Source organism: Salvelinus alpinus, chromosome 9, assembly GCF_045679555.1.
Source record: "Salvelinus alpinus chromosome 9, SLU_Salpinus.1, whole genome shotgun sequence".
NCBI lineage: Eukaryota > Metazoa > Chordata > Actinopteri > Salmoniformes > Salmonidae > Salvelinus > Salvelinus alpinus.
The window spans coordinates 34,077,599-34,098,115 of NC_092094.1; the positions used below are offsets into that span (position 1 = coordinate 34,077,599).

At 41.2% G+C, this 20,517-nt stretch overlaps 2 protein-coding genes across 12 annotated transcripts; both read right to left on the bottom strand.

The window, feature by feature from the left end:
- Positions 1-556: 556 nt before the first annotated feature.
- Positions 557-3,292, bottom strand: lactb (lactamase, beta). 2 transcript variants are annotated; one of them, XM_071416821.1, is made up of 6 exons: positions 2,693-3,292; positions 2,467-2,533; positions 2,141-2,331; positions 1,689-1,995; positions 1,427-1,592; positions 557-1,296 (listed from the first exon to the last, which is right to left on the bottom strand). In XM_071416821.1, the coding sequence occupies exons 1-6, from the start codon at positions 3,065-3,067 to the stop codon at positions 774-776; spliced, it is 1,629 nt and encodes a 542-aa protein (XP_071272922.1). In that variant the 5' UTR covers positions 3,068-3,292; the 3' UTR covers positions 557-773. The 2 variants fall into 2 exon arrangements, with proteins under 2 accessions (XP_071272922.1, XP_071272923.1); XM_071416822.1 differs by having other exon boundaries at positions 2,699-3,204.
- Positions 3,293-6,070: 2,778 nt separating this feature from the next.
- tpm1 (tropomyosin 1 (alpha)) lies at positions 6,071-19,784 on the bottom strand. Of its 10 annotated transcripts, none has more exons than XM_071416829.1 (10): positions 19,466-19,694; positions 18,861-18,986; positions 18,576-18,701; positions 14,629-14,762; positions 13,914-14,031; positions 13,606-13,676; positions 12,718-12,793; positions 12,216-12,278; positions 12,005-12,074; positions 6,071-7,752 (listed from the first exon to the last, which is right to left on the bottom strand). In XM_071416829.1, the coding sequence occupies exons 1-10, from the start codon at positions 19,577-19,579 to the stop codon at positions 7,670-7,672; spliced, it is 981 nt and encodes a 326-aa protein (XP_071272930.1). In that variant the 5' UTR covers positions 19,580-19,694; the 3' UTR covers positions 6,071-7,669. The 10 variants fall into 10 exon arrangements, with proteins under 10 accessions (XP_071272930.1, XP_071272925.1, XP_071272927.1 ...); XM_071416823.1 differs by lacking the exons at positions 6,071-7,752; positions 18,861-18,986 and adding exons at positions 9,696-9,903; positions 11,095-11,173 and having other exon boundaries at positions 19,466-19,784; XM_071416825.1 differs by lacking the exons at positions 6,071-7,752; positions 18,576-18,701 and adding exons at positions 9,696-9,903; positions 11,095-11,173 and having other exon boundaries at positions 19,466-19,693.
- Between the last annotated feature and the right edge of the window lie 733 nt (positions 19,785-20,517).

Below are 20,517 nucleotides of genomic sequence, written 5' to 3' on the forward strand. Positions count from 1 at the left end.
AGTGAGTGGTATATTGTAATCTCCATAGATATACCCAGTTCCATTTCAGATGCATATTTGAGCCCCAACCAACAGATGGTGCTAAGAGTCCCTCATCTTTAAATGAACTACCAGAAGTAACGTCATCTATTCATGGCCAATTAAGACCACATCAATTCACCACTCTGCCCCTGAGGTGTTTCATATGGGATGGATAGTAATGAGGCAAACCAGGGTTGGGGTGAATTTCATTAAAATTCAAGAGAGGACCCCAAACATTTGAACAGACAGTACACTTAAGACCTAATGCAAACTGCTGACTATGTGGGTAGTTTCAGGTCTCTCAATACCATCATGCTCTTCCCACGCAGTATGACCTACAATTGGTTTGCTGAAGTAGATTAACCATTTAGGCACTTATCAGTATTGAACAGTGTGTGATTTCAGAAGTCACTGGTTCCTATTTATAGCAAAGCAGTATACTACTGACACCTAGTGGTGAGATTAGTAGGCTCAGTTCAGCAAAGGTGAGAATGGTTGTCACTTATCTGCATCAAGATTAACAACACTACCAAACTAATGACTTAATATTTATTTAATGCACACCCATGTCAAACAATGTATTTTATTACTCAACAAAACAGGCCAAAATTTATAAAAAGCAGTATCAAATTCAAATATACAAATGCGAGCTGTTGATAAATCATTCATCCACTGAAATTGGAAAATATATTGTAGTGCATTGATACTTTGCGGTGGTTTTAACCTATATTTGTAAACAATATAAACTCTCATTAGCCTCTGGCTTTGTCAAACTCGTGGGCGATTTTCAGTGCTGTGCTGTTGAGTCCCACAGACTGCATGTTAGTGATGATGGTCACCACTATTCCCTGAGGTAGGGCTGTAGTCAGTCCTTCGGGCTGCTGGACTGTCTCGCTGGGCAAAACCAGCAGGACACTGCTGGCCCCCACGGCACCCCCTGTGTGCGAGACATAATGCCTGCGGCTCCTGCACTGGCCATACTTCTGCTCCTTCTCCACCACCAGCCAGCCCTGTGCATACAGCCCATCCTTATCCCAGGAGGCCTCTGTCTTGTCCACAGGGGCCCACAGAGCCTGGGCTGTCTCTGGTTTAAGGAAGCCAGGCAGGAGGTCTGTGCAGTCCTTTAGGTTGGCCACTTGGTAGCTGAAGAGCAGAGCATTCCCAAACAGGAGCAGGTCTCCCACAGTGGAGAGAAAGCCACCTCCTGCCCACTTATAGGAGTTATCCACGTAAGGGCAGTTTACTATGCGTCCTTTCTTATTGAAATGATAAAACCTGCAACAACAAAAAAATTGTTTGTTTGAAAAAAAAAACTAAAAATAACCAGAACACAATAACAAAGCTGATCTTAGACGAATCGACCACTGATATGCAGTGAAGCAAAAGGAGATTGGTCACTCATTACCTTGAGCGGTTATAGATAATGGGGTCATTCTCATCTGGCACAGTGTTGAGCATGCCCAGTTCCCTGAACATCTTCATCATGTGATCCAGGAAGCGCTGGCCAGCAGCTCTCTCCACCACGGCACTGAGAAGGGTGAAGGCGTGGGTTGAGTACAAGAAGGTGGTGCCTGCAGATGACAAACCTAGTTTACTTTCACGTAAATTAATTTGAATACACATAAGACTAATTTGATTGACAGCGATAACTCTTTCATAGCTCCTACCAGGTTTGAAAACGAGAATGTCGTCTTTGAACAGGTCCAAGGCATGAATGACACTTTCATAGCTGTCTTTCAGGTAGTACTCTTCTTGCTCAAACTCTTTTTTCTTCTGAGCCTGTTTGTTTTCCTTGCTCTTGGTGCTGCTGTCCTCGGTCTTGGGGTTGTTTTCAGACAAGCTCTTTTCCTCTTTACCAGGCAGTTTTAAAGGTCGTTTGGCCTTCTCCCTGTCCTCCCTCACTTTCTTGTCATCCTTCTCGTAGTGCCGTATGCCACTTAGATGAGAGAGAATCAACCGTGGAGTTATTGTCACCTACATGTCAAAGAGAAAAAACATCCTCAAGAACCACACAAAAACAAATATCTGGAAAAATTTTGGGAAAAATAGTGCTTGAGGTGAGAGGATCATGCTCGTTTGGAATGCATCTTTATTCCAACTTCTCAGAAACTCAATTTACATCTTCTCCCTCAAACTGTTTTTGGGGGAACTCAGGGACGTATTTCTGGACAGGGGCATCGAGGTCAAGCTTCCCCTCCTCCCACAGGCGGGCTGCTGCTGCTGTAGTTAGGGGTTTACTGATGCTGGCGATCCTCAGCACTGTCTCTGGTCCACAGGGCACACGGTTCTCCAAGTCAGCATAGCCAAGTCCTGCAACATGGACATCAGTTAATTAGGAGACTGTTTGACACAGCAGCATTATGCATTGCAATAATTTGTGAACATATGAGGAGTAAGTGTATTGTGTCTACTACAGTGAACCTAAAGGTACTGCATGACACCAACCTTCGCACCAGACTTGAGAGCCATCCACAGATACACCGACCACCAGCCCTGGAGCCCCAACCTCATCCTGTCACACCAAGCAAAAAAGAGGCGATGGACAGAGATACAGACAGAAAATGCATGAACATGTTCTGACATGAGGTTGAGCTGCATGCGTCAACAGAATGTCATGTTAAACATTTAATTTCAGGAGAAAAACATTCTGCATGCAAAAAACGTCAAATACCTGTACCTTTATCCGCTGAACAAGGTCTCTACTAACTTGAATGGCAGCACCATATCTTCCAGTTTGTTGGAAGTCCTCTTCACATGTGAGCTCAGCTATGTCAGTATGATATTTCAATCCCAAAGCTAAAACAATGCCCGCACCTATTCCCCCAATCCAAAACTTTGACCTTGAGTAAAACCGAGAAGTTATTAGACGTGAACGTCCGAAACATTTTCTCTGCTGCTGTTGTAACACGACAAATGTCTGTTGTTCTAACAGCTGGGGGCACCGAGTTGGAGTCAACAAAGAGGAATAGCAGCGCGCGGTCACCGCAGAACAATCTTTACACTTGACACAAAAACGCTTGAATGGCGAGTAAAATAACCGCGACATATTTACTTTATTGTAGCCTATCGACCGACTGACATTTGCTTTACTGTAGAAAATCGCTACAATCGAATCGAGTTTGAAACATTTCCTGAGTTCCCTGCTTGCGTCAGACAGAATTAATCAATCCCCGATCCAGACAGCACTAGCCAAATGACCAATTGGGAGCTCAGATCAACAATTTCAAACGCTTCTTTTTCTTCTTCGATGAGGTTTAACGGCGTTTGGCATCCACTAGATGTTGCATTACCGCTACGTACTATACTGGAGTACAACCCCCTTATCCTTTGCTTAAAACATTATTAACCTTTATTTAACTAGGCAAGTCAGTTAAGATCAAATTCTTATTTACATTGACGGCGAACAGTGGGTTAACTGCCTTGTTCAGGGGCAGAACGACAGATTTTTACCTTGTCAGCTCGAGGATTCAATCCAGCAACCTTTCGGTTACTGGCTCAACGCTCTAACCACTAGACTACCTACCACCACAAATTTAAAAAATAAAATACCCTTCCACCTAACACTACACACGCAAACACATTTCTTTTTAAATAAAATTGAAAATAAAATAATAAAACATGTAAATATTAAGAATACCACCCTACTCCACTATTTAAATCTATTTAGTCCTACCTCAGGCCAACAACTTGAAAGGATGGGACACCACCACTTAACACACCCTGTAACTCTTCTGCTGTCAAGTATCGCACACCCAAATACCTCTCTGCAGCTGCCACCACATCCTCAATTTTCGGAGACTTACGTTCCATCCCTGCAGTACAGTTGATAACCATTGTAATGAATGCTAAAAATCCAATTTTACTGAAACATATATCACTTGTTGGCCTATCCCTCTGTACTGGTACAGATCTACTACTCACACCACTCCTCTCAGGATCCCTCCCTCTTGACCCATCTTCCTCTACTTTCTTCACTGCCTCAGTATATGTCTTCTGCACTACTCTAACCATGGAAACCTCAACCTGCCTCTCACACAGGATATTTCTGATCCCCAGCCCCATGGGCACCCCTACAATTAACATATACCACTACTTTCCCCAATGTTAAACATTCCTTTGTCTCATGCCCTTCTGCACACCTAGGAACCTCCCTCCTACACACTGCTGCCACATGCCCATAAGCTTGACACCTGTAACAACATAATGTGTTTAGCACAAAAGCTTGTACAGGATAACTTATATATACTAACATAACTTTGTCGGGAAAAGACAACATAAAAACTCAAAAGAACAGACAATGACTTCTGTTTCACCACTCATGCCACCCTGTTTGCGTGGTACCAGACGACGAGCATCACAAACACTGGGAATTTTCCCCTTCAGTTGATCAACTTTGACATTTAATGCTACCCCAGTAATCCCTCCTTTCAATAGCCCCCTTTTCTTGGGAGCAAAACAATTCACATTTCTTGCCCCCATTCGTTTAAAGTGGAAGCAGAAACAAACAATTATCACAAGACCACTTCTGTTAACCTCACCGATTCCACAGCACCCAACTCTGTTTTCACCCACCATGAAACCACAAATGGATCCGCCAAAAGGCAAGGGTCCACTTTTCCCCAAAACTTCACTCCTACGGTCACGGACTCATCTTTATCCTGACCCTCGGTGATGTTCTCGGCGCCCGAGGCTTGCACCACACCTGCCTCTCCTTATGACAATACTGGACTTCTCCTGACATACATCTTGTTCTTGCCTTCAAGGGACGCCATTTAACCGGCTGTCACAATCTCAGTACAATCAGCACGAACCCCTCAGGATGTAGCGCTCAACAGTGCTTCCCACTTATAAAACAGCTGCTTCGTCTTGATGTTCCTCTTTATCGAAAGCTACTGCAACGCTTTTCCATCTCAAACAAGTGCGCTCTTCCAACTACCATCCACCATCCATACCCGACTGCCTTCACTCCAGTTCCCGAGTGAAAAAAAACAGTCTCCCCTATTTCAAATGCAACAAATGCACTTCATATGCCCAGCCTATGAATGACAAAATTTGTGTTATAGAATGGAATATTTCAATTGTATCAAATTCATACAAACATTTTGATTGAATTGAGAATTTTTTTTCTCTTAGGGGCAATTACTTGGGCACTAAATCTGCAACAATATGACAGCATACCACAACCAAACCTCAATGACACACCACACAGCCATTCACATCAAATTCTCAATACAATACCGACATCATAACTAGGATTCAGGTCTACAAAATGGCATAACATTTTTTTTATGTCCATAAAAAAAGGACCAGTAAGACAGATGGCCCCATGATTGCTTTTTCATTAGTATCCTTCCTTATCCAGATTGTTATTCATACTGATGACCATCTCTCTGAGAGGTGATGCAACAGTAGTAGTTGGTCTATGTAATTTCTTTGGCCGACAGTCCCCTTACCTTACATTCAGTTTATCACCCAGTCCCCAGGGTGACAAAGTACTCTCTCAGAGGTTACATGCCAGCACATGGCTCCTGTCGGCACCTAGAGAGTAACAATACCCTCTGTTCTGTATGAGCTTGTTTACATTTTCACTCTTTGCAATCTCACCTGTCATACAACTAGTTGTATTATGATGGGTCATTTATAATCCAGTGACACAGCACGTGGCCTATTACAATGCATTTAAATTAAAACTATAAAACCAAGCTTAGTACCAAAATATAGATGCCAAATTACATAGGTAGACTAGACTATATTCTTGCATGACCTCTCTCTGGAAGTCAAACCAACACCTAGATCAGAATGAGCAGTCAATGTAACAAGGTTGGAAGATGAACAGATTACCATTTGTTCTGGAAACACACACGAAGCTGAGGTTGACAAGGTTGATAATGCAGCACTGTATTTAAGGGGTCCACTTAATTCCTCTCAAGATGCCTTTTAAGACATCCTACAAAACACAATCAATTGGAACTTTCTAAAAATAGTGAGGATACTTTACAATATATATAAAAAACTGATTAAGGACAATAACCAAATAAAAATACTCCACTTTAGAAAATCTCAAACTGTGCCGTTTTATTTATATTCACTATTTTTTACATTTCAGATGATATACATTTTTAAAAAATAGTAAAAAGAAGTGAGGCAGACCCACATGATTCAAATCATATTTCTAGACAAGACAAAAATGTTGTTTTCGAACCATGGTTTAAACAAAAAGGAAAACAAAAAAAAAACAGGAATGCATTTAGCAAGAATGTTGCCATAGAGATTTTGTAATGAGTTTAAGGATGAAAAGAAAAACAAATATAATTCTGGAGTGTAAGTAGATCCCTTTCTAACCACGGATTGATATAGGCAACAAACAAAAAAAATCAGTATACAAACAAAATGAATTTTGGCCTTTCCTAAAATGTCCTAGGGTTGTTCCACGAAAAGAGTGCTTTTTGCATCCCTCTGATATGTTAAGTAGAAATTGTGCACCAATATTGAATTTAAAAAGCATGTTATATTAAAAGGAAGTGCTTTTTAATATAAACATGGAGAATTCAATAAATCAGATTTTTTTATAGAATAAATACTTGCTAAAGTGCCAAAATCCTCTAGGAATATTTTACCCCACTTAACCCTAAAATGTATTTACATTTCCACCATCATTGTAAAGACCTAGTTTTGTTTCTTTGAAACTATTCCTTTCAACAACAAAAAAATTCAAAAGAAACATTGATCATAGTCAAATTGGAAAACCGAGTGGGTCGAGCATAACACGTCAACTCTGTTACCCATAGATACAGGCTAGAAATGTTTTAATTGCATTCAATTACCACTCCCTGTTGCACACAACAAACGTCTATTTCCTATGTCACAAGGGGATTTATGGATGATTTAAGATGAAATCGCCAACCCTGTTACGGTCTGACCAACCCTGTTACGGTCTGACCAACCCTGTTACTTTATTTGGTACTTACTATAGTATTTTTCCCCCTCTTGAGATGGGAAAACATTGAACATGAATGTGCTCGTCATGACAGAATGTTTAAATTAGGTGAAATCAAGAAACACTTCTCAAAAAGGTACCGAATTGGTGAAACAACCCCCTAACACAGCACCAATATACATGTGGACAGGCTAATCCAATGTATACTTACTTGAGGAAACTAAGAAATACAGAAGTCTTCAAAAACTAAAATCATGTGTTCTCCTACACTACTAATTCTGTGCGTACGTTGAAGTTGAATTAAGTGCAACATTTTTCCACTTTGTCTTTGATTGAAATGTAAGGTATGTGCATAACCAGGGTGAAATGGGTATGTGCCAGATTCATCCCCTTCAATCTATCAAATACAGATAAAAATAACCTTTGTAGCAAATGGCACATAATTTCACCTGATAACTTGTCAAAAACAAACTAAACTCAATGATTACAAAATGCTGACATCATTATAAAATCAGCTGGCAAAAATAGAAGTGTTTCTCATTTTGGGTTTCATTAAGGAAATGTTGTACCTTCCTTGTTGAGTTCCACTGAAAGCAGAATGGTGCAAAAGGAAAAGCATCAGTTTGTGTGTTCCTCAACATGGGCATGGGAGGGTTCATGGCATGCGAGGTGCAAATACAGAAAGCCAAAACCAGTGGGTAAACCAGGCTTTCACATGTTATTTAGTTCCATTAGAGTCTGGTCCAGCATCTGGTGCATATCGAGGTTCTCTTCTTTAGCATGTGCCAGTTTCTCTGTTAAACACCAAATAAAACAAAAATATTAAAATCCAAGCAAGCAACCCACAACACGCAAAAGCACACCACAACATGCAACAGCAGCCTAAGGACCATCAATATTCGAGATGACTTCGGTTATGAATTAAAATGTACTGTTAGTCAGAGCTACATAATTAGCCATCAAAAGCAAAACGCTTTCAGTTAGAGAAAAAAAACAAATGCGGTAACTATGCTGTGGCAGTAACCATACAGGCAGTACACACAGCTCTTATAGCATAGCCTTCACATTGCTTAAACTGGGGAAATGAACAACAGTGGTGCGTATAGTATACTATATTTAATGGTATATAAAGGCACATTACGGTACCTAGTTGTAAGAGTATACAGTAAGTATATAGATTAATCCATTACATTGTGGATAGCTTGTTACGCCAGCAGTAACATCTCCAGCATTATGGGCATCATACAAACACAACATTAAACTGTCAATACTGTACATAAGCTCATGGATGAAACATTCACACTATTTAGTCCTCATTCAAGGTCACTCTTAGTTCGTTAGAAAGAAGGCGGTTTTTGTCAAGTTGCTGGTAGAGGCGATCTTTGCAGTCAGAAAGCAGGTAGGAAAGCGAGAGAAAGAAAACAGGAAATCAGTGCAGTAACAGACTAGAGAGCTCAAGAGAAAGCTTCATGTGGGATCACTTCACACCTGATACCTTACCTTGTTTGAAAATGGCATGATACATAAATTCACAGTCTCTCTCCACAGAACAGTGGAGCAGTAATTGCAGAAGGGGATGGGTGGAATGCCTCTGAACTTTGTGAATGGAGATATGAACAACATTTCACTGGGGTGGATAATTGAGCAAACAAGTAACAAACTGCCAGTGGGTTCTACTCAATTTCTAAATATACCTTCCAGCACCAGAAGGCATGTACTGTACAGATCCTGCTTAAAGTCTTATAGGTGCAACTAAGGCAGTATAAAAGCTGCCAAATTCTAGCCCTGTATGGAGGATCACTACCTGATGTCATAGATGCCCAGGATATTCCACACCACACAGTTCTACATTAAACACTGACTGTGGGAGAACAGATATCATTGAGTGGCCTGGACATTCAAAACTCTAGTTGTGAATGAATGAAGTGCTTGGAACACATAAAATGGCTAACAATTTGTCTTAATAAATACTGCTAGTTGGGTGCAGTTAACTCAGTGCTAGTGCCTGTGATGCTCACTTTTAATTGAAAACAATGATTCGGAAAGTGCATATCTATTAATTTATTTCAACAATAAAATGATATTGCAAATTGCAGACTTCATGTCATCAACATCAGCATCTCAATAGTCAATCTTACTACTCTTTCCAACACGCAAAGGCAGACAATCCTACATACTGTGCTTCTCTTCACGCCTACTACTTTCCCTACTCGTTCAATAGCAATCCAACATGTGCCACCTCTCTATCAAAACATTAACTATACTGTATTGAGCCAAATGACATTCGCCTTAGAAGCTACATTTGTTTTAACAGCAGTATGTGTAATGCCATGATGCTCCTAAAAACATACCTTCATTAAGGCTGTAAGATAATCACTACTCCCTTAGGTATATACCTATTAAATGAGGGAAAGTTGAATAAGAGCTACAAGTGTGTAGTAGGCCTACTTGCAAGAAATCTTCACTGGACAGTGCACATTACACATCCCGCCTCTCAAAATGAATGAAAATGTTGATCAACACCAATGGACATTAAAACAGAGGTACTTTCAACTGAACTGGTAAGAATGCCAGCACCATAACATTTGTTTATGGGTTCCTGAGACATAAAACAATGACAACATTACTAACATCAGGGCTCCTTAGTTTTATTATTAGAGCCGCTTGAAAATAAATAGAAATGAAAATAAAATTCAGAAGGAACAGAAAAGGATAGAATAAGGAGATAAAGCTTACATAGAAGGAAGAAGGTTTATTTGTATACAACACAGAAAGATTCAGAGGTTCTATACAAGAGATGGGATACAACACTGACATGATGAGAACATGGGGAGTAAAGGAAAGCATGGCGAGAAGGGTTGGGAAATGGAAGAAAGGCCGGGAAAGAGCAGAGCGATGCTGCTCAGCTGGCGGGAGGCGTCTTTGATGAGGTGTAAACAATTTATCTGTGCGGAAGAGAAGAGGTACAGTGAGGTACTGCTATAGGGGGTTTGTTGGAAGACAGATGCGCAGCAACACATCAGTGCTACTGGCGCCACAACACAAAGGACAGGCTAGAGCCACAATGCCCCACTGGGAGGTATTGCCAGGAAGGGATACAGACAGTGTACGACAACTACTGCAGCAACCACCTCAAACACAAAACAAAGGTTGGACCAAACCTCTGATCACATGAAGACCTTTCCAAGGAGTCATGAGGAGCATCAGTTGACCAAACATCTGTCATACATGGTGCTCCACCTCCAGCTTGACACATCTGATATCTTCTCAGATGCCAAAGGGGCACAGCATAAAACCCAACAAAAAGACAACTTCCAAAGGCAACCAGACTGTAGATTGTGACAGTTTCCCCTCAACTGTGGTTATGAACAAAAAGGAATTTCAAGGGGGACGAATGGGGCCTTTCTTCCATACAGAAGTAGACCTTGTTAGTAGTAAAAACAAGTGAGCTACACTTGAGAAAAGGTACAGAACACAAAAGCACACTGACTACATGGAGAAACTCAGTTTAAAGACCCAGAAGAAGGCTCACATTGAAATATTGCATTTCAATAGACACCTCACATGCATTAAGGGCTGACAAAATATTATGAATATTTTGAAATTAAGACATTAATTTGTTGGTCGAACAATGTACATTTAAAATACGATCACAAAATGAATTACGATTACTTCTTTATGTAAAAAGTAATACAATATAGTAGTTATTCAAATGTAAGCCCAAATGGGTAAACAAAGAACCTCCATCCTGTATTCTGTTCATACAAAACAAGTCTAGGTTCAAGTACTCTACTGCACTGCTAAAATGGTAACTAACTTTAAATGGAGAGAATGTCCTCACAACCACAAACAAGTCTAAGTGTGAGAATGGAAACCATTGAGTGAGCTTAAACAATTCCCATAGTTAGCCAGTTCTTACAATATACAACCCCCTTTAACTAGGACATTTAGACTACCTAGTGTATAGAAATAATTAGCTGCTTTCTAACAGTAACGTGAACCACTTTATCTTGTATGAACAGAAACAGCAGATGGATTTCAGATAGACAGCAGATTGTGATGACTGGACAATGGGGATGGGAGGTGCAAGGAGGTGACGACAGAGGCACAAGCAGGCAGCGCAGATGAAGAATTACATGGAAGTCATGTCGTTGAGGGCGTTGTCCAGCTCCTCGCTGATGGCCTTGTACTTCAGTTTCTGGGCATACAACTCATCTATTGGGACGTGGGCCAAGTGCACAGACAGGGAGGAGGAGGTGGCAGAGGTGGAGGGGTGTGTGGGAAGGGGGTGAAGAGCATCCGGGTCATCAGCAAGACCCCAGAGGGAGGTGGGTGAGACAGCCCAGGGAGAGTGACAGAGTGGAAAAGGAAGAAAAAAAAGTTATACCAGAAGAGGATAGAACAGAAATGTGATTGAGGCCACGACAAATTCCTCAGCATCATCAAGAAATTGTGAACAGAGTCCTGAACATCTCATGTCAGAGATATCATGACCATATGGCTGCTTCTTCAGCCCTTCTAATTACCATGAGAGCCTCATGATACATTCTTTAAACTACAGATGGATGATTTACTGTAACAAGCAGTTGTAGGGCAGCATATCCCTTACTGTGACTAATAGCTCATTAAGCAGATGCAACGCAACTTAATTGTTGCAGATCAACTGGCAAAAACAACCCAAACTATGAACAAAAGTAAATTTAGAGTGAATAGGATGACCTGTCAAATGTCCAACTACCAAAGTCATTTCCATTCAGATGTGACCCAAAAGTACACCGACTCAAATCAGGGGCACGTGCTGCTCAGAATATAAATATGATAATAATGGAAATTGTGAGAGGTAGCAAAGACCAGCACAGATTAGAGTATATTGACGAGGTGTAGCATAGAAGGGAAGAGGGTTTCCTCCTCTTGTTCAAGACATTTTGAAAGAAGCATAGACACTTACCGAATGGCCATGAATGAGACTCACTGACACTATAAAATTTAGACCTACTCCAAACAGATCACAGTACAGTTTTGAAATAAACTGCAAAAAAGTCATACCTTCCAAGTCGTCGATGGTCTTCTCAAGTTTGGCTACTGATCTCTCAGCGAACTCAGCACGAGTCTCAGCCTGTGGTAGAGAGAGACGGGTTCTTAAGAATCAATCTGTAAATGTGACAGTCAGTGATACTGTAGGCCGACAGTACCCACAGCACTGGAATAGCCTAGCCTCTGGCCAAAGCCCCCAGATAAAGGGGGTTGTGAAACTTGCCTCCTTCAGCTTGTCAGTGAGGACCTTGATCTCCTCCTCGTACTTGTCCTCCTTCTGTGAGTACTGTGGACCAAAAGAAGCAGAAACAGGAGTCATGCATCTACCCAACTGTAACATCTGCACCAGTCTACAGAGACAGACAGAGCCTTAAAAACCCTCCCACTTTATATTTTATATGAAACAAAGACCTTACATCTAATGACTTATCAAACAGTTCTAAAAAAAATAAACATAACGAGCAACAAGGCTTAGATGCAATAGGTTTCTCTTCAATTAACAGAACAAATACTGAAAGGTATTTGCATGACATCTTTAAGTACAACATTTGACTAATCTTATCCCTCTCCAATTTCGTAAGACAGATACTGTATCCAATGACCCAAGTGCTGCTGTAAATGGTTCTTCAGGTTCCTTCCATTCATTCTCCTGCATGGCTCTGGGAGGGGGGGATCTGGGGTTTGGAAAGCATGCCCGAGTCTGAACACAGCGGCAGACTACCTACCTTCTCAGCCTGGGCCTCCAGTGACTTCAGGTTGTTGGTGACAGTTTTCAACTCTTCCTCAAGCTCAGAGCATTTGCTGTTGTTTTAGAGGGGAGAAGGTGCGGAGGAAGTGGAGGGTCCAGAGGAAATTGTGCCGAAATGGAGGGGCGTATTGAGACACCGATGACAAATGGAAGCAGGATGGACAGAGGGAGAGCAGGAGGGTGGAAAAGAAACAAAACAAAATAAATACGAACTAGGGGAATTACAGGAAGGAGACCAAAGTGCTTTAACACAGCAGGAATGCAACAATAATAACAAAGGTGGAGACTACAAAGACGCTTTTGTAAATGCCTTTTAGCTTGCAGATTGGTCAAATTAAGAATGCTAATATGGTATGTGAAAGATGTTATTCTTGCACAGTTCCTACCAGGTTAGAGGTGTAAAAGGCTCTAGTTCTAGGATATCCCGAGCATAAGCCCACACATAGGAAGAGAGAGCAAAGCAGAGCAAGGTGCTAGCAGGAAAGAGAGGCTTCATTCAGCAGAGTGAATGAACGTGACAAGAAGAAGTCGTACATAAGTCTCTAAAGATAGACCTGACAGAATACTTTGTTAGTCTGCAGTACCTTTGCCTCGGAAGCGGTAAGTGATTTTAAGCTTTGTTCCAAAACTCTTAGCTCGTCCTCCGCTCGTCGAATCCGTCTGTTAGTGGATGTTGTGAACAAAAGGCCATTCAAAACATGAAACACATGCAAATTAATAGTACATGCAACAACGAGAGTGAGCAACACGTCCAAAATAAAAAGTTAACTTTTAACTTTGAGCCAGGCGTGGCGTTAAATAACCTCATCCATGCATGTTAATAAAGTGCAGCGTTACTCCTAGGTGACAGTGAAAAAAATCTTACCCTTCTGAAAGCTCAGCGCGCTCCTCTGTACGTTCCAGATCACTCTCAATGATGACCAGTTTACGGGCAACCTTTAGGTACAGAACACCAAGGAGTTACACTCTATACACAAAATGGCTGTGTATATACACCCAATATCTGGGTACATACACCCTATATGAATTTGGGTATGTCAGGGTGGACTTAATCATAGTGTGTGCCATTATGTTATTGTGTGGTGTAGGGTAGGTTCAAGGCAGGGTGTGTGGGGGCTGGGATGTGGAGACAGCTGGACAGCAGCCAACAGCTGCAGCAGCTGAGAGACTCACCTCCTCGTATTTGCGGTCAGCCTCCTCAGCGATGTGCTTGGCCTCCTTCAGCTGGATATCCTGCAGCTCCATCTTCTCCTCATCCTTGGAGGCCCTGTTCTCAATGACCTTCATGCCTCTGTGGGGAGGAAGGGGAGAGACAGGCAGCAGATGTTAGGCTAGGAAGAGTCCCATTCCCAGTCTCACAGAAGCACTGCGCTGTAACTCAATGACTCAAATCAATATCTCCAGCCCAAACTAAACCTGGGTGGGCAGGTACCACTGCAGACACACTGCAAGCAGCTCTCTGGGAGTGCCGTATACACCCAACGCACATCCACACTGGCTGGCCAACTTTAATATGCCCTTTCAAAGTCAAGGCCTGACAGCTTTTTTAATGGGACTGAGGGAAAAATACTGCACCACTATATCACTGGAGATGACAGGGCAGGCCCAGACAGGGTCTGATCTACAGTCTCAGATGTTCAGGCATTGGGCTGTGCAGCATAGAGGGGTTGTTTATACACCAAACAAAGGAATGGAAACAGAGCCTCATGGCCCATTTATTCAGGATTTCATAGTCACCGCTGAAACAGGTTGTGTTTGTTGGAACCGGTCAGTGGCACCGCCAGTCATGACTTTCACTAAAGGCCCTAACAACTACAAATACAGTAAGGGGGCAAGAGAAACTCAGTCTACTCTATGGTCTAACTCCCTATCCACCATAAATATATACCTCTCGGACTCATCAGCCGCCTTCTCAGCCTCCTCCAGCTTGGTCAGGGCAGTTGCCAGACGCTCCTGAGCACGATCCAACTCCTCCTCAACTAGCTGGATACGTCTGTTAAGGGAAGCGACATCGGCCTCAGCCTAGGAGAGAAGAGAAGAACTTGCCAGAACCTGCATCGTGGGGTAAAATGCATTAAGACAGAAACATACAGTACAAACATTTCAACATAAAGAATACTGGTGAAATTTCCACCTCAGTGTCGTGTGTTTTATAGGTGAGAGGTCTGGGTAATGACTATTTCAAATGGTGTTTTCTCCATCTGCCAGCCTAATGACAGTGTCACCTTGGGGAGAGAAAAGGGCCTTCCCAGGAGGATTCCCCTGTGCTGAGATGCACTCCACACACTGTGTGTAATGACAACAATGCTCCAGGCTGAATACCTGGGCTCATTATTGGACACCAAAGGTGACATTAACGAGGACTCAGTGCGCCAAAGAGGTTTACACTGTCACAGGCCACACACACACGCACCAATGAAGAGTCCCCAGTGGACCAAATCTGAAGATTAGATGAAGTTCAGCCTATCATCCTCTCAAAATGTCTACTTTATTGTTATTTTACTGGTGAGTGGTGGTGTGACTTATCAAGTTGATCCCCCTACTGTTCTAATTAGCTTACCATTAGCACCAACAGTAAGTTATGGAACCGTCACAATTTTTTTATAAGAGATTTTATACTGAGGAAGTGTCAAATTCAGCTACAGATATGCTTTTGTGGTAATAAAACATAACATTTGATAGCAGAAACAATTGATATGGACAGCCACTGCTCTATTCTTTGTTGTTTCTATATGCACCAAAGTCGACTTATTTTGAATCTTTAAAAACACTTATTGGCCCATTGCAGAAGTGGTCAGAAAGTGACTTTTTGGACTTGAATGCCAAAACATTCAAGAGATAAAGGTGCTCAAAGTTGACCTATTTTGCATACCCCACAATACCATGACACATCTTTGCACCTGGTTAACCGCTCAGTAGCCTGATCACATACTAACACAAGAGTGGTACGCGGGGTCAACGGAAACTAGCCAGTGAAATTAAGATAACTATCAGTTCATCTTGGGTTTCTTCAAACCCCACCCAAAACGTTTCCTTCAAATAAACTAACATGAAGTGACCATGTTGATGATGGCAATTAACCCTCTTAGCGGCAAATGCATACAGGCTTAATTTCCTGTTTCTATAGCTCAGAGGCTGGTCCCCTGTTCTTTAGAACCTGCGACAACTATTTGTCCTTATAAAAGGAAACCTTGTTTAAAACGACATTCTGCTATTGATGTTGTTCGCAGCTCTGTTGCAACATTCTTTTTGACGTTCTTTCTTGTTTAAATGGAAAATAGTTTCAAAGAGTTTAAACTCTGTGCTGCAATTGTTAAAAAAAGGACAATTTACTTTAGGTTATTATGTGTACTAAAGTATGTGCATAGAAGCCTAGCATACCCAGGAGATTAATATTGGGGGTGATACAGTACCATTAAACAATCTAACATTTTAATCCAAGAACTGTTTGTGAAAACAGTTACCTTTGTACATCATGACCATCAATTAAGAGAAAATATCAACGGACTATGACATCAGAAACATGGTGGTTACAGTATCACTGAAATCCATGAAAAAGGCCTGAAGCGCTCTACCGCCACAGCTAAACACTATTTACACTTGGGGCAATCATCAAATTCGCCTCGAGCACGTAATCTGTCCGAGTTGGCGAATCGTAAACAATGAGCATGATAAATTATGTTGTTAGCTAACAACACAACGGGATGCCAGAGAAATTCCGCTATGTCAGTGCTGAGTGATTCACCATGCATTTTGAAAGTCTGTGCTACTCACTCGGATATTAAACATCTCAAAAGCAATATATCATTGTTGCACTTTTGGAGAAATGTTGTTTTTTGCAGTTATTTTATGACATGCTTACGGATTCTCTGGTTTTCCTCTCCAAGCCCGATTCTCTCTGTAGTCTTTCAGCTCTCTCTTCAGCACCGTCTGCCTGCTGTTGCAGGGTTTTTATTTTCCGTTTAACGGCCTCCAGTGATGTTATACTGGTCATTATTTCAACTTGCTAAGAAAACTACGTTAACACTTGGAATGTACCTGGAGGGAGGCTGCTCGCGGTACTCGAATCGTCTGTGAGGAGCGCACACAGCAATAACTGAACGTTACACCGGAAGTAACCATGCTTTCATAACCAAGTTCAAGACTACAACAAACGAAAATATATTGGAAGTATAATTTATTTTTAGTTTCTTGTTTTCGTAATATTATAATGGTTAACCAACATTTGGTTATAATAAAGAGTGTATCTGTGGTAGACGTACTGTAATGATAAGGGCACGCCCAGCTATTACAAGCGTTGACTAAGGTACCTTGCACTGGTGTATAGCACCATCTGCTGGTATTATCTAGACAGTACACATGGGATTGAAAAAATCTTCAGACTGTATAATTCCTAAAGAGCACCAAGAGGAGGCCTTCTATGCATTTGTATAATCTTACTCAAGGAGTTCAACAAATTCGTTTCTTCCTGATCTCCTTTCCTTCATTTGCAGTGATATGAAAACGTAGGATGGGTGAATGCCAACCAAGAATTTATATATTTTTACCAGTTTAACGCTTTCATATCAGTGCAGATTATTTTTATTTATTTAACTAGGCAAATCAGTTAAGAACAAATTCTTATTTACAATGACGGCCTAAAGGAAAGGAGATGAGCATACGGAGTCCCTTTAGTCTATTGAGATGTAGGCTACCCCATAGACACTTTCAATACATGAAAATCAATTGTCAACTGAATGTCACATCTAATTTGATAATCCCCCTTCAATAATGAAGAAGTTAACTTGCCTTGCTAATGTTTTTTCTTTGTTCATATTTATTTAGCCTAGGATTATCATGCCATAACACGATAAACCTGGGTATTTTATACATATCATTTCTTTCAGTCCCTGGATGCAGCTTCTGGTATCACGCATGAATCGACATACACACGTTTCTGATAGTTTTCCTTTTATGGAGCATTTCCCTAATTTCAAGTTCTTCCCTGTATGAAGCCAAATTACACTCTAGGGTATGAGTTTAACTAAATGTACCTCAAAACAACAAGAAACAAAGTACATTAATAATAAGATACAAGAATAATCTTGCAAATATACTATAGGTCTAAAAGTGGATTTCATTAGTAAATATCTCATTATTAGAAAATACTTCAGGTTGATGGTAGAATAGTTAGAAAATTACATTTTCAAGGGAAAGTAATTTACTATAGGCCTAGTCTGTTCTGTTGCAAGAAACAGGCACAGCCCAAAAAAGTAAGCTCTAACTTGACCAATGACCAAATAAAGCAGTGGGCTATATTTATCCGTGCGGTGCACACGCACTCGGCTTGGAGACTGCACGTTTAACAAATTCAGTTTCCACTCATAAATGTCCCCACTTTAAGGAGCTGTGGAGAGGAATCTGATTTACTGTCTTAAATTGACTTTGGGGTCTCATATGTAGGCTATCTATGTGGAGAGATTCAAATACCAGAACACTGAAACACTTTTGTTCTTTATATTGATATGATTTAGGTGACTTGTGATCTTTGACAACAGACAAACAACCATAAACAAAATATATAAAATGACAGTTCAATATCTGGCATGACATCATGATTTAAATATTATTCCTTTATCATAAGCTACAATCCAGCTGGCCCATAGACATTTAGGGCTCGACAGGTGCGTCACACCTAAAAAGTATTCTACCTACATTTGGTAATCAGAGAAAGGACTTTAGACCGAGTGATGAGGCCGAATAAAGGCCTCTCACATAACTCTGTCATTTTACACATTTTACAGGTTGATGTGAGAAGCAGTGTGCAGGAATGGTGATTTTGTGCCCTTTACTTACGTCCGTGGCGGTCTTCTCAGCCACCTCAAGTTTCTCCTGGGCATCTTTAAGAGACTCAGAGTACTTGTCCAACTCATCCTCTGTTCCCTTCAGCTTCTTCTGCAGAGCTACCAAGTCATCCTCGAGCTGAGGTTTGTTTTAGTGTGGACAGTTTCACAGGGGTGATCAGCGGGAAACAGAGGGCGTGGGCGCGCACAAGGCGCAAGAACGCAGACAGACAGAGAAAGGGAGAAAGGGAGAAAGAGGAGAGAAGTTAGGGAAAATCATGCGAGCCACATAAAATACCTTGGTGGCCACCTCCTCGGCGTTCAGCAACTTTTCCTCGGCGGCTTGGAACTCATCAAGCACGTTATCACGTTCATCTTCGGTGATCCGTAATTTCTTTTCCAACTCACTTATTTCATCCTCTAACTACACATGCATAAAGGACAACATTTTATTTAGTTGAATAGAACATCAAAGTGAATATACTATTGCATTTATGCTGAAAGAAGTATATGTTTTTCAATAGCCTATCCATATTCCCCACAGTAATTATTCTATATTTCCTACTTATAATTAGCCTACAGTAATTTTCCTATACACATATTTTCCTACTTATAATTAGGCTACATTAATACAACTTCACCCACCCATCAATCAGTGACACGGACGTAATTAGTAAACACAATTATTCCGATATTCATACCCAGGTCACTTATTAGCCTACCCGTGGTGATATGTTATTCATAAATATCACTTAAATACTCCTTATTTCGAATGATCCGTAAAAGTGATACATCCACATTGAAGAGGTGATCGATCCACGTTTAGAGACTGCGGCGAACAGAGCCAATGGTATTCAGGTGCCTTTTCTAGAATCATTTAGATGTTCCATATATAATGCCGACCTGTTTGCTCTTGTCCTCTGCTGCCTTCTTGTCTCCCTCGGCTCCCTCAGCTCTGTCCAAGGCATTCTCCTTGTCGAGCTTGAGCATCTGCATCTTCTTCTTGATGGCATCCATGGCTGCTTATTTTTTGTTTGGCTCCACCAAATGTTTCGAAAGAGACCCGAGGAGAGAGACTGTGCGTCTGTGCTTAACTGACCGTTGCGCTGGAGTGCAAGCTCTTCTTGAATGTGCCTTGTCAAATATGTACTGTCAAGAAGGGGAGGGGACTAAATTCCTTTAGACATCCAATACTTTTTTGGAGACGGCATCTCGGGGTCCCTTCCCCTTGCCCTATCTTTCTTTATGGATCTACTCGGTGATTCGCTGCTCTCAGACATTTGACCATTGATATGACTATATATGGGATTTGATAGTTTTGTCTAGAAGGGATACAGCTTTTGTCAAAGTTGACTTTTCGTAGCAGGTTTAGCAGAACTTGCGCAGCAGGTTATGAGAATTCACTTAGGTAAAAGGGTTAGGGTTAGCTAAAATGCCCAAAAAACTACGTTTGACTTCAAATTTGACAAAATGCCCAAAAAACTAAGTTTGACTTCAAATTTGACAAACGCTGTATCCCATCTAGGCAAGACCGATTTGATGGGCAGGAGAGCAGCCCCTTCAAGATGTAGGTTCCTATTTCTAAGGTAGTAAATACTACTGTTTGCTAAATGTACTGTTTTATAATGCTATTCTACACATTTTGTCAGGATGCTAAGAGAACATGTTGCAGTTTTAAAGCCCATTTCCTGCAATTCTACAGTGTGCCAGCATGTTGGCAGTGGGCCATACTACAGTAAGTACAATGTATTGAGATTTTTTCCCCTTATGTCATTCTGAGATGATTTAGTATTGAATACTGTTTAATGTTTTTTTTGTCCTTTTGTCTCAGGATACTGGACCATAACTGTGCCAGTGCCCAGTGCTATCCATGGAGCTGAAATTGTCCTCTTGGGAGGTGTTGTATTAACTCAGGTCAAGTGTGCAGTCAGTGAAGAGGTACTGCTGGTGAAAGA

Excerpts from the sequence above, each read along its gene's own strand:
- lactb (XM_071416821.1), bottom strand. The coding sequence starts at position 3,067 with ATGTCGCGGTTATTTTACTCGCCATTCAAGCGTTTTTGTGTCAAGTGT. Across the intron at positions 1,996-2,140 it reads AACAGTTTGAGGGAGAAGAT|GTGACAATAACTCCACGGTT; the intron begins GTAAATTGAGTT and ends TTTGACATGTAG. Across the intron at positions 1,593-1,688 it reads CATTCTCGTTTTCAAACCTG|GCACCACCTTCTTGTACTCA; the intron begins GTAGGAGCTATG and ends TGTCATCTGCAG.
- tpm1 (XM_071416829.1), bottom strand. The coding sequence starts at position 19,579 with ATGGATGCCATCAAGAAGAAGATGCAGATGCTCAAGCTCGACAAGGAG. Across the intron at positions 18,702-18,860 it reads CCGAGGAGGTGGCCACCAAG|CTCGAGGATGACTTGGTAGC; the intron begins GTATTTTATGTG and ends AACAAACCTCAG. Across the intron at positions 14,763-18,575 it reads CTGAGAAGACCGCCACGGAC|GCTGAGGCCGATGTCGCTTC; the intron begins GTAAGTAAAGGG and ends CTTCTCTCCTAG.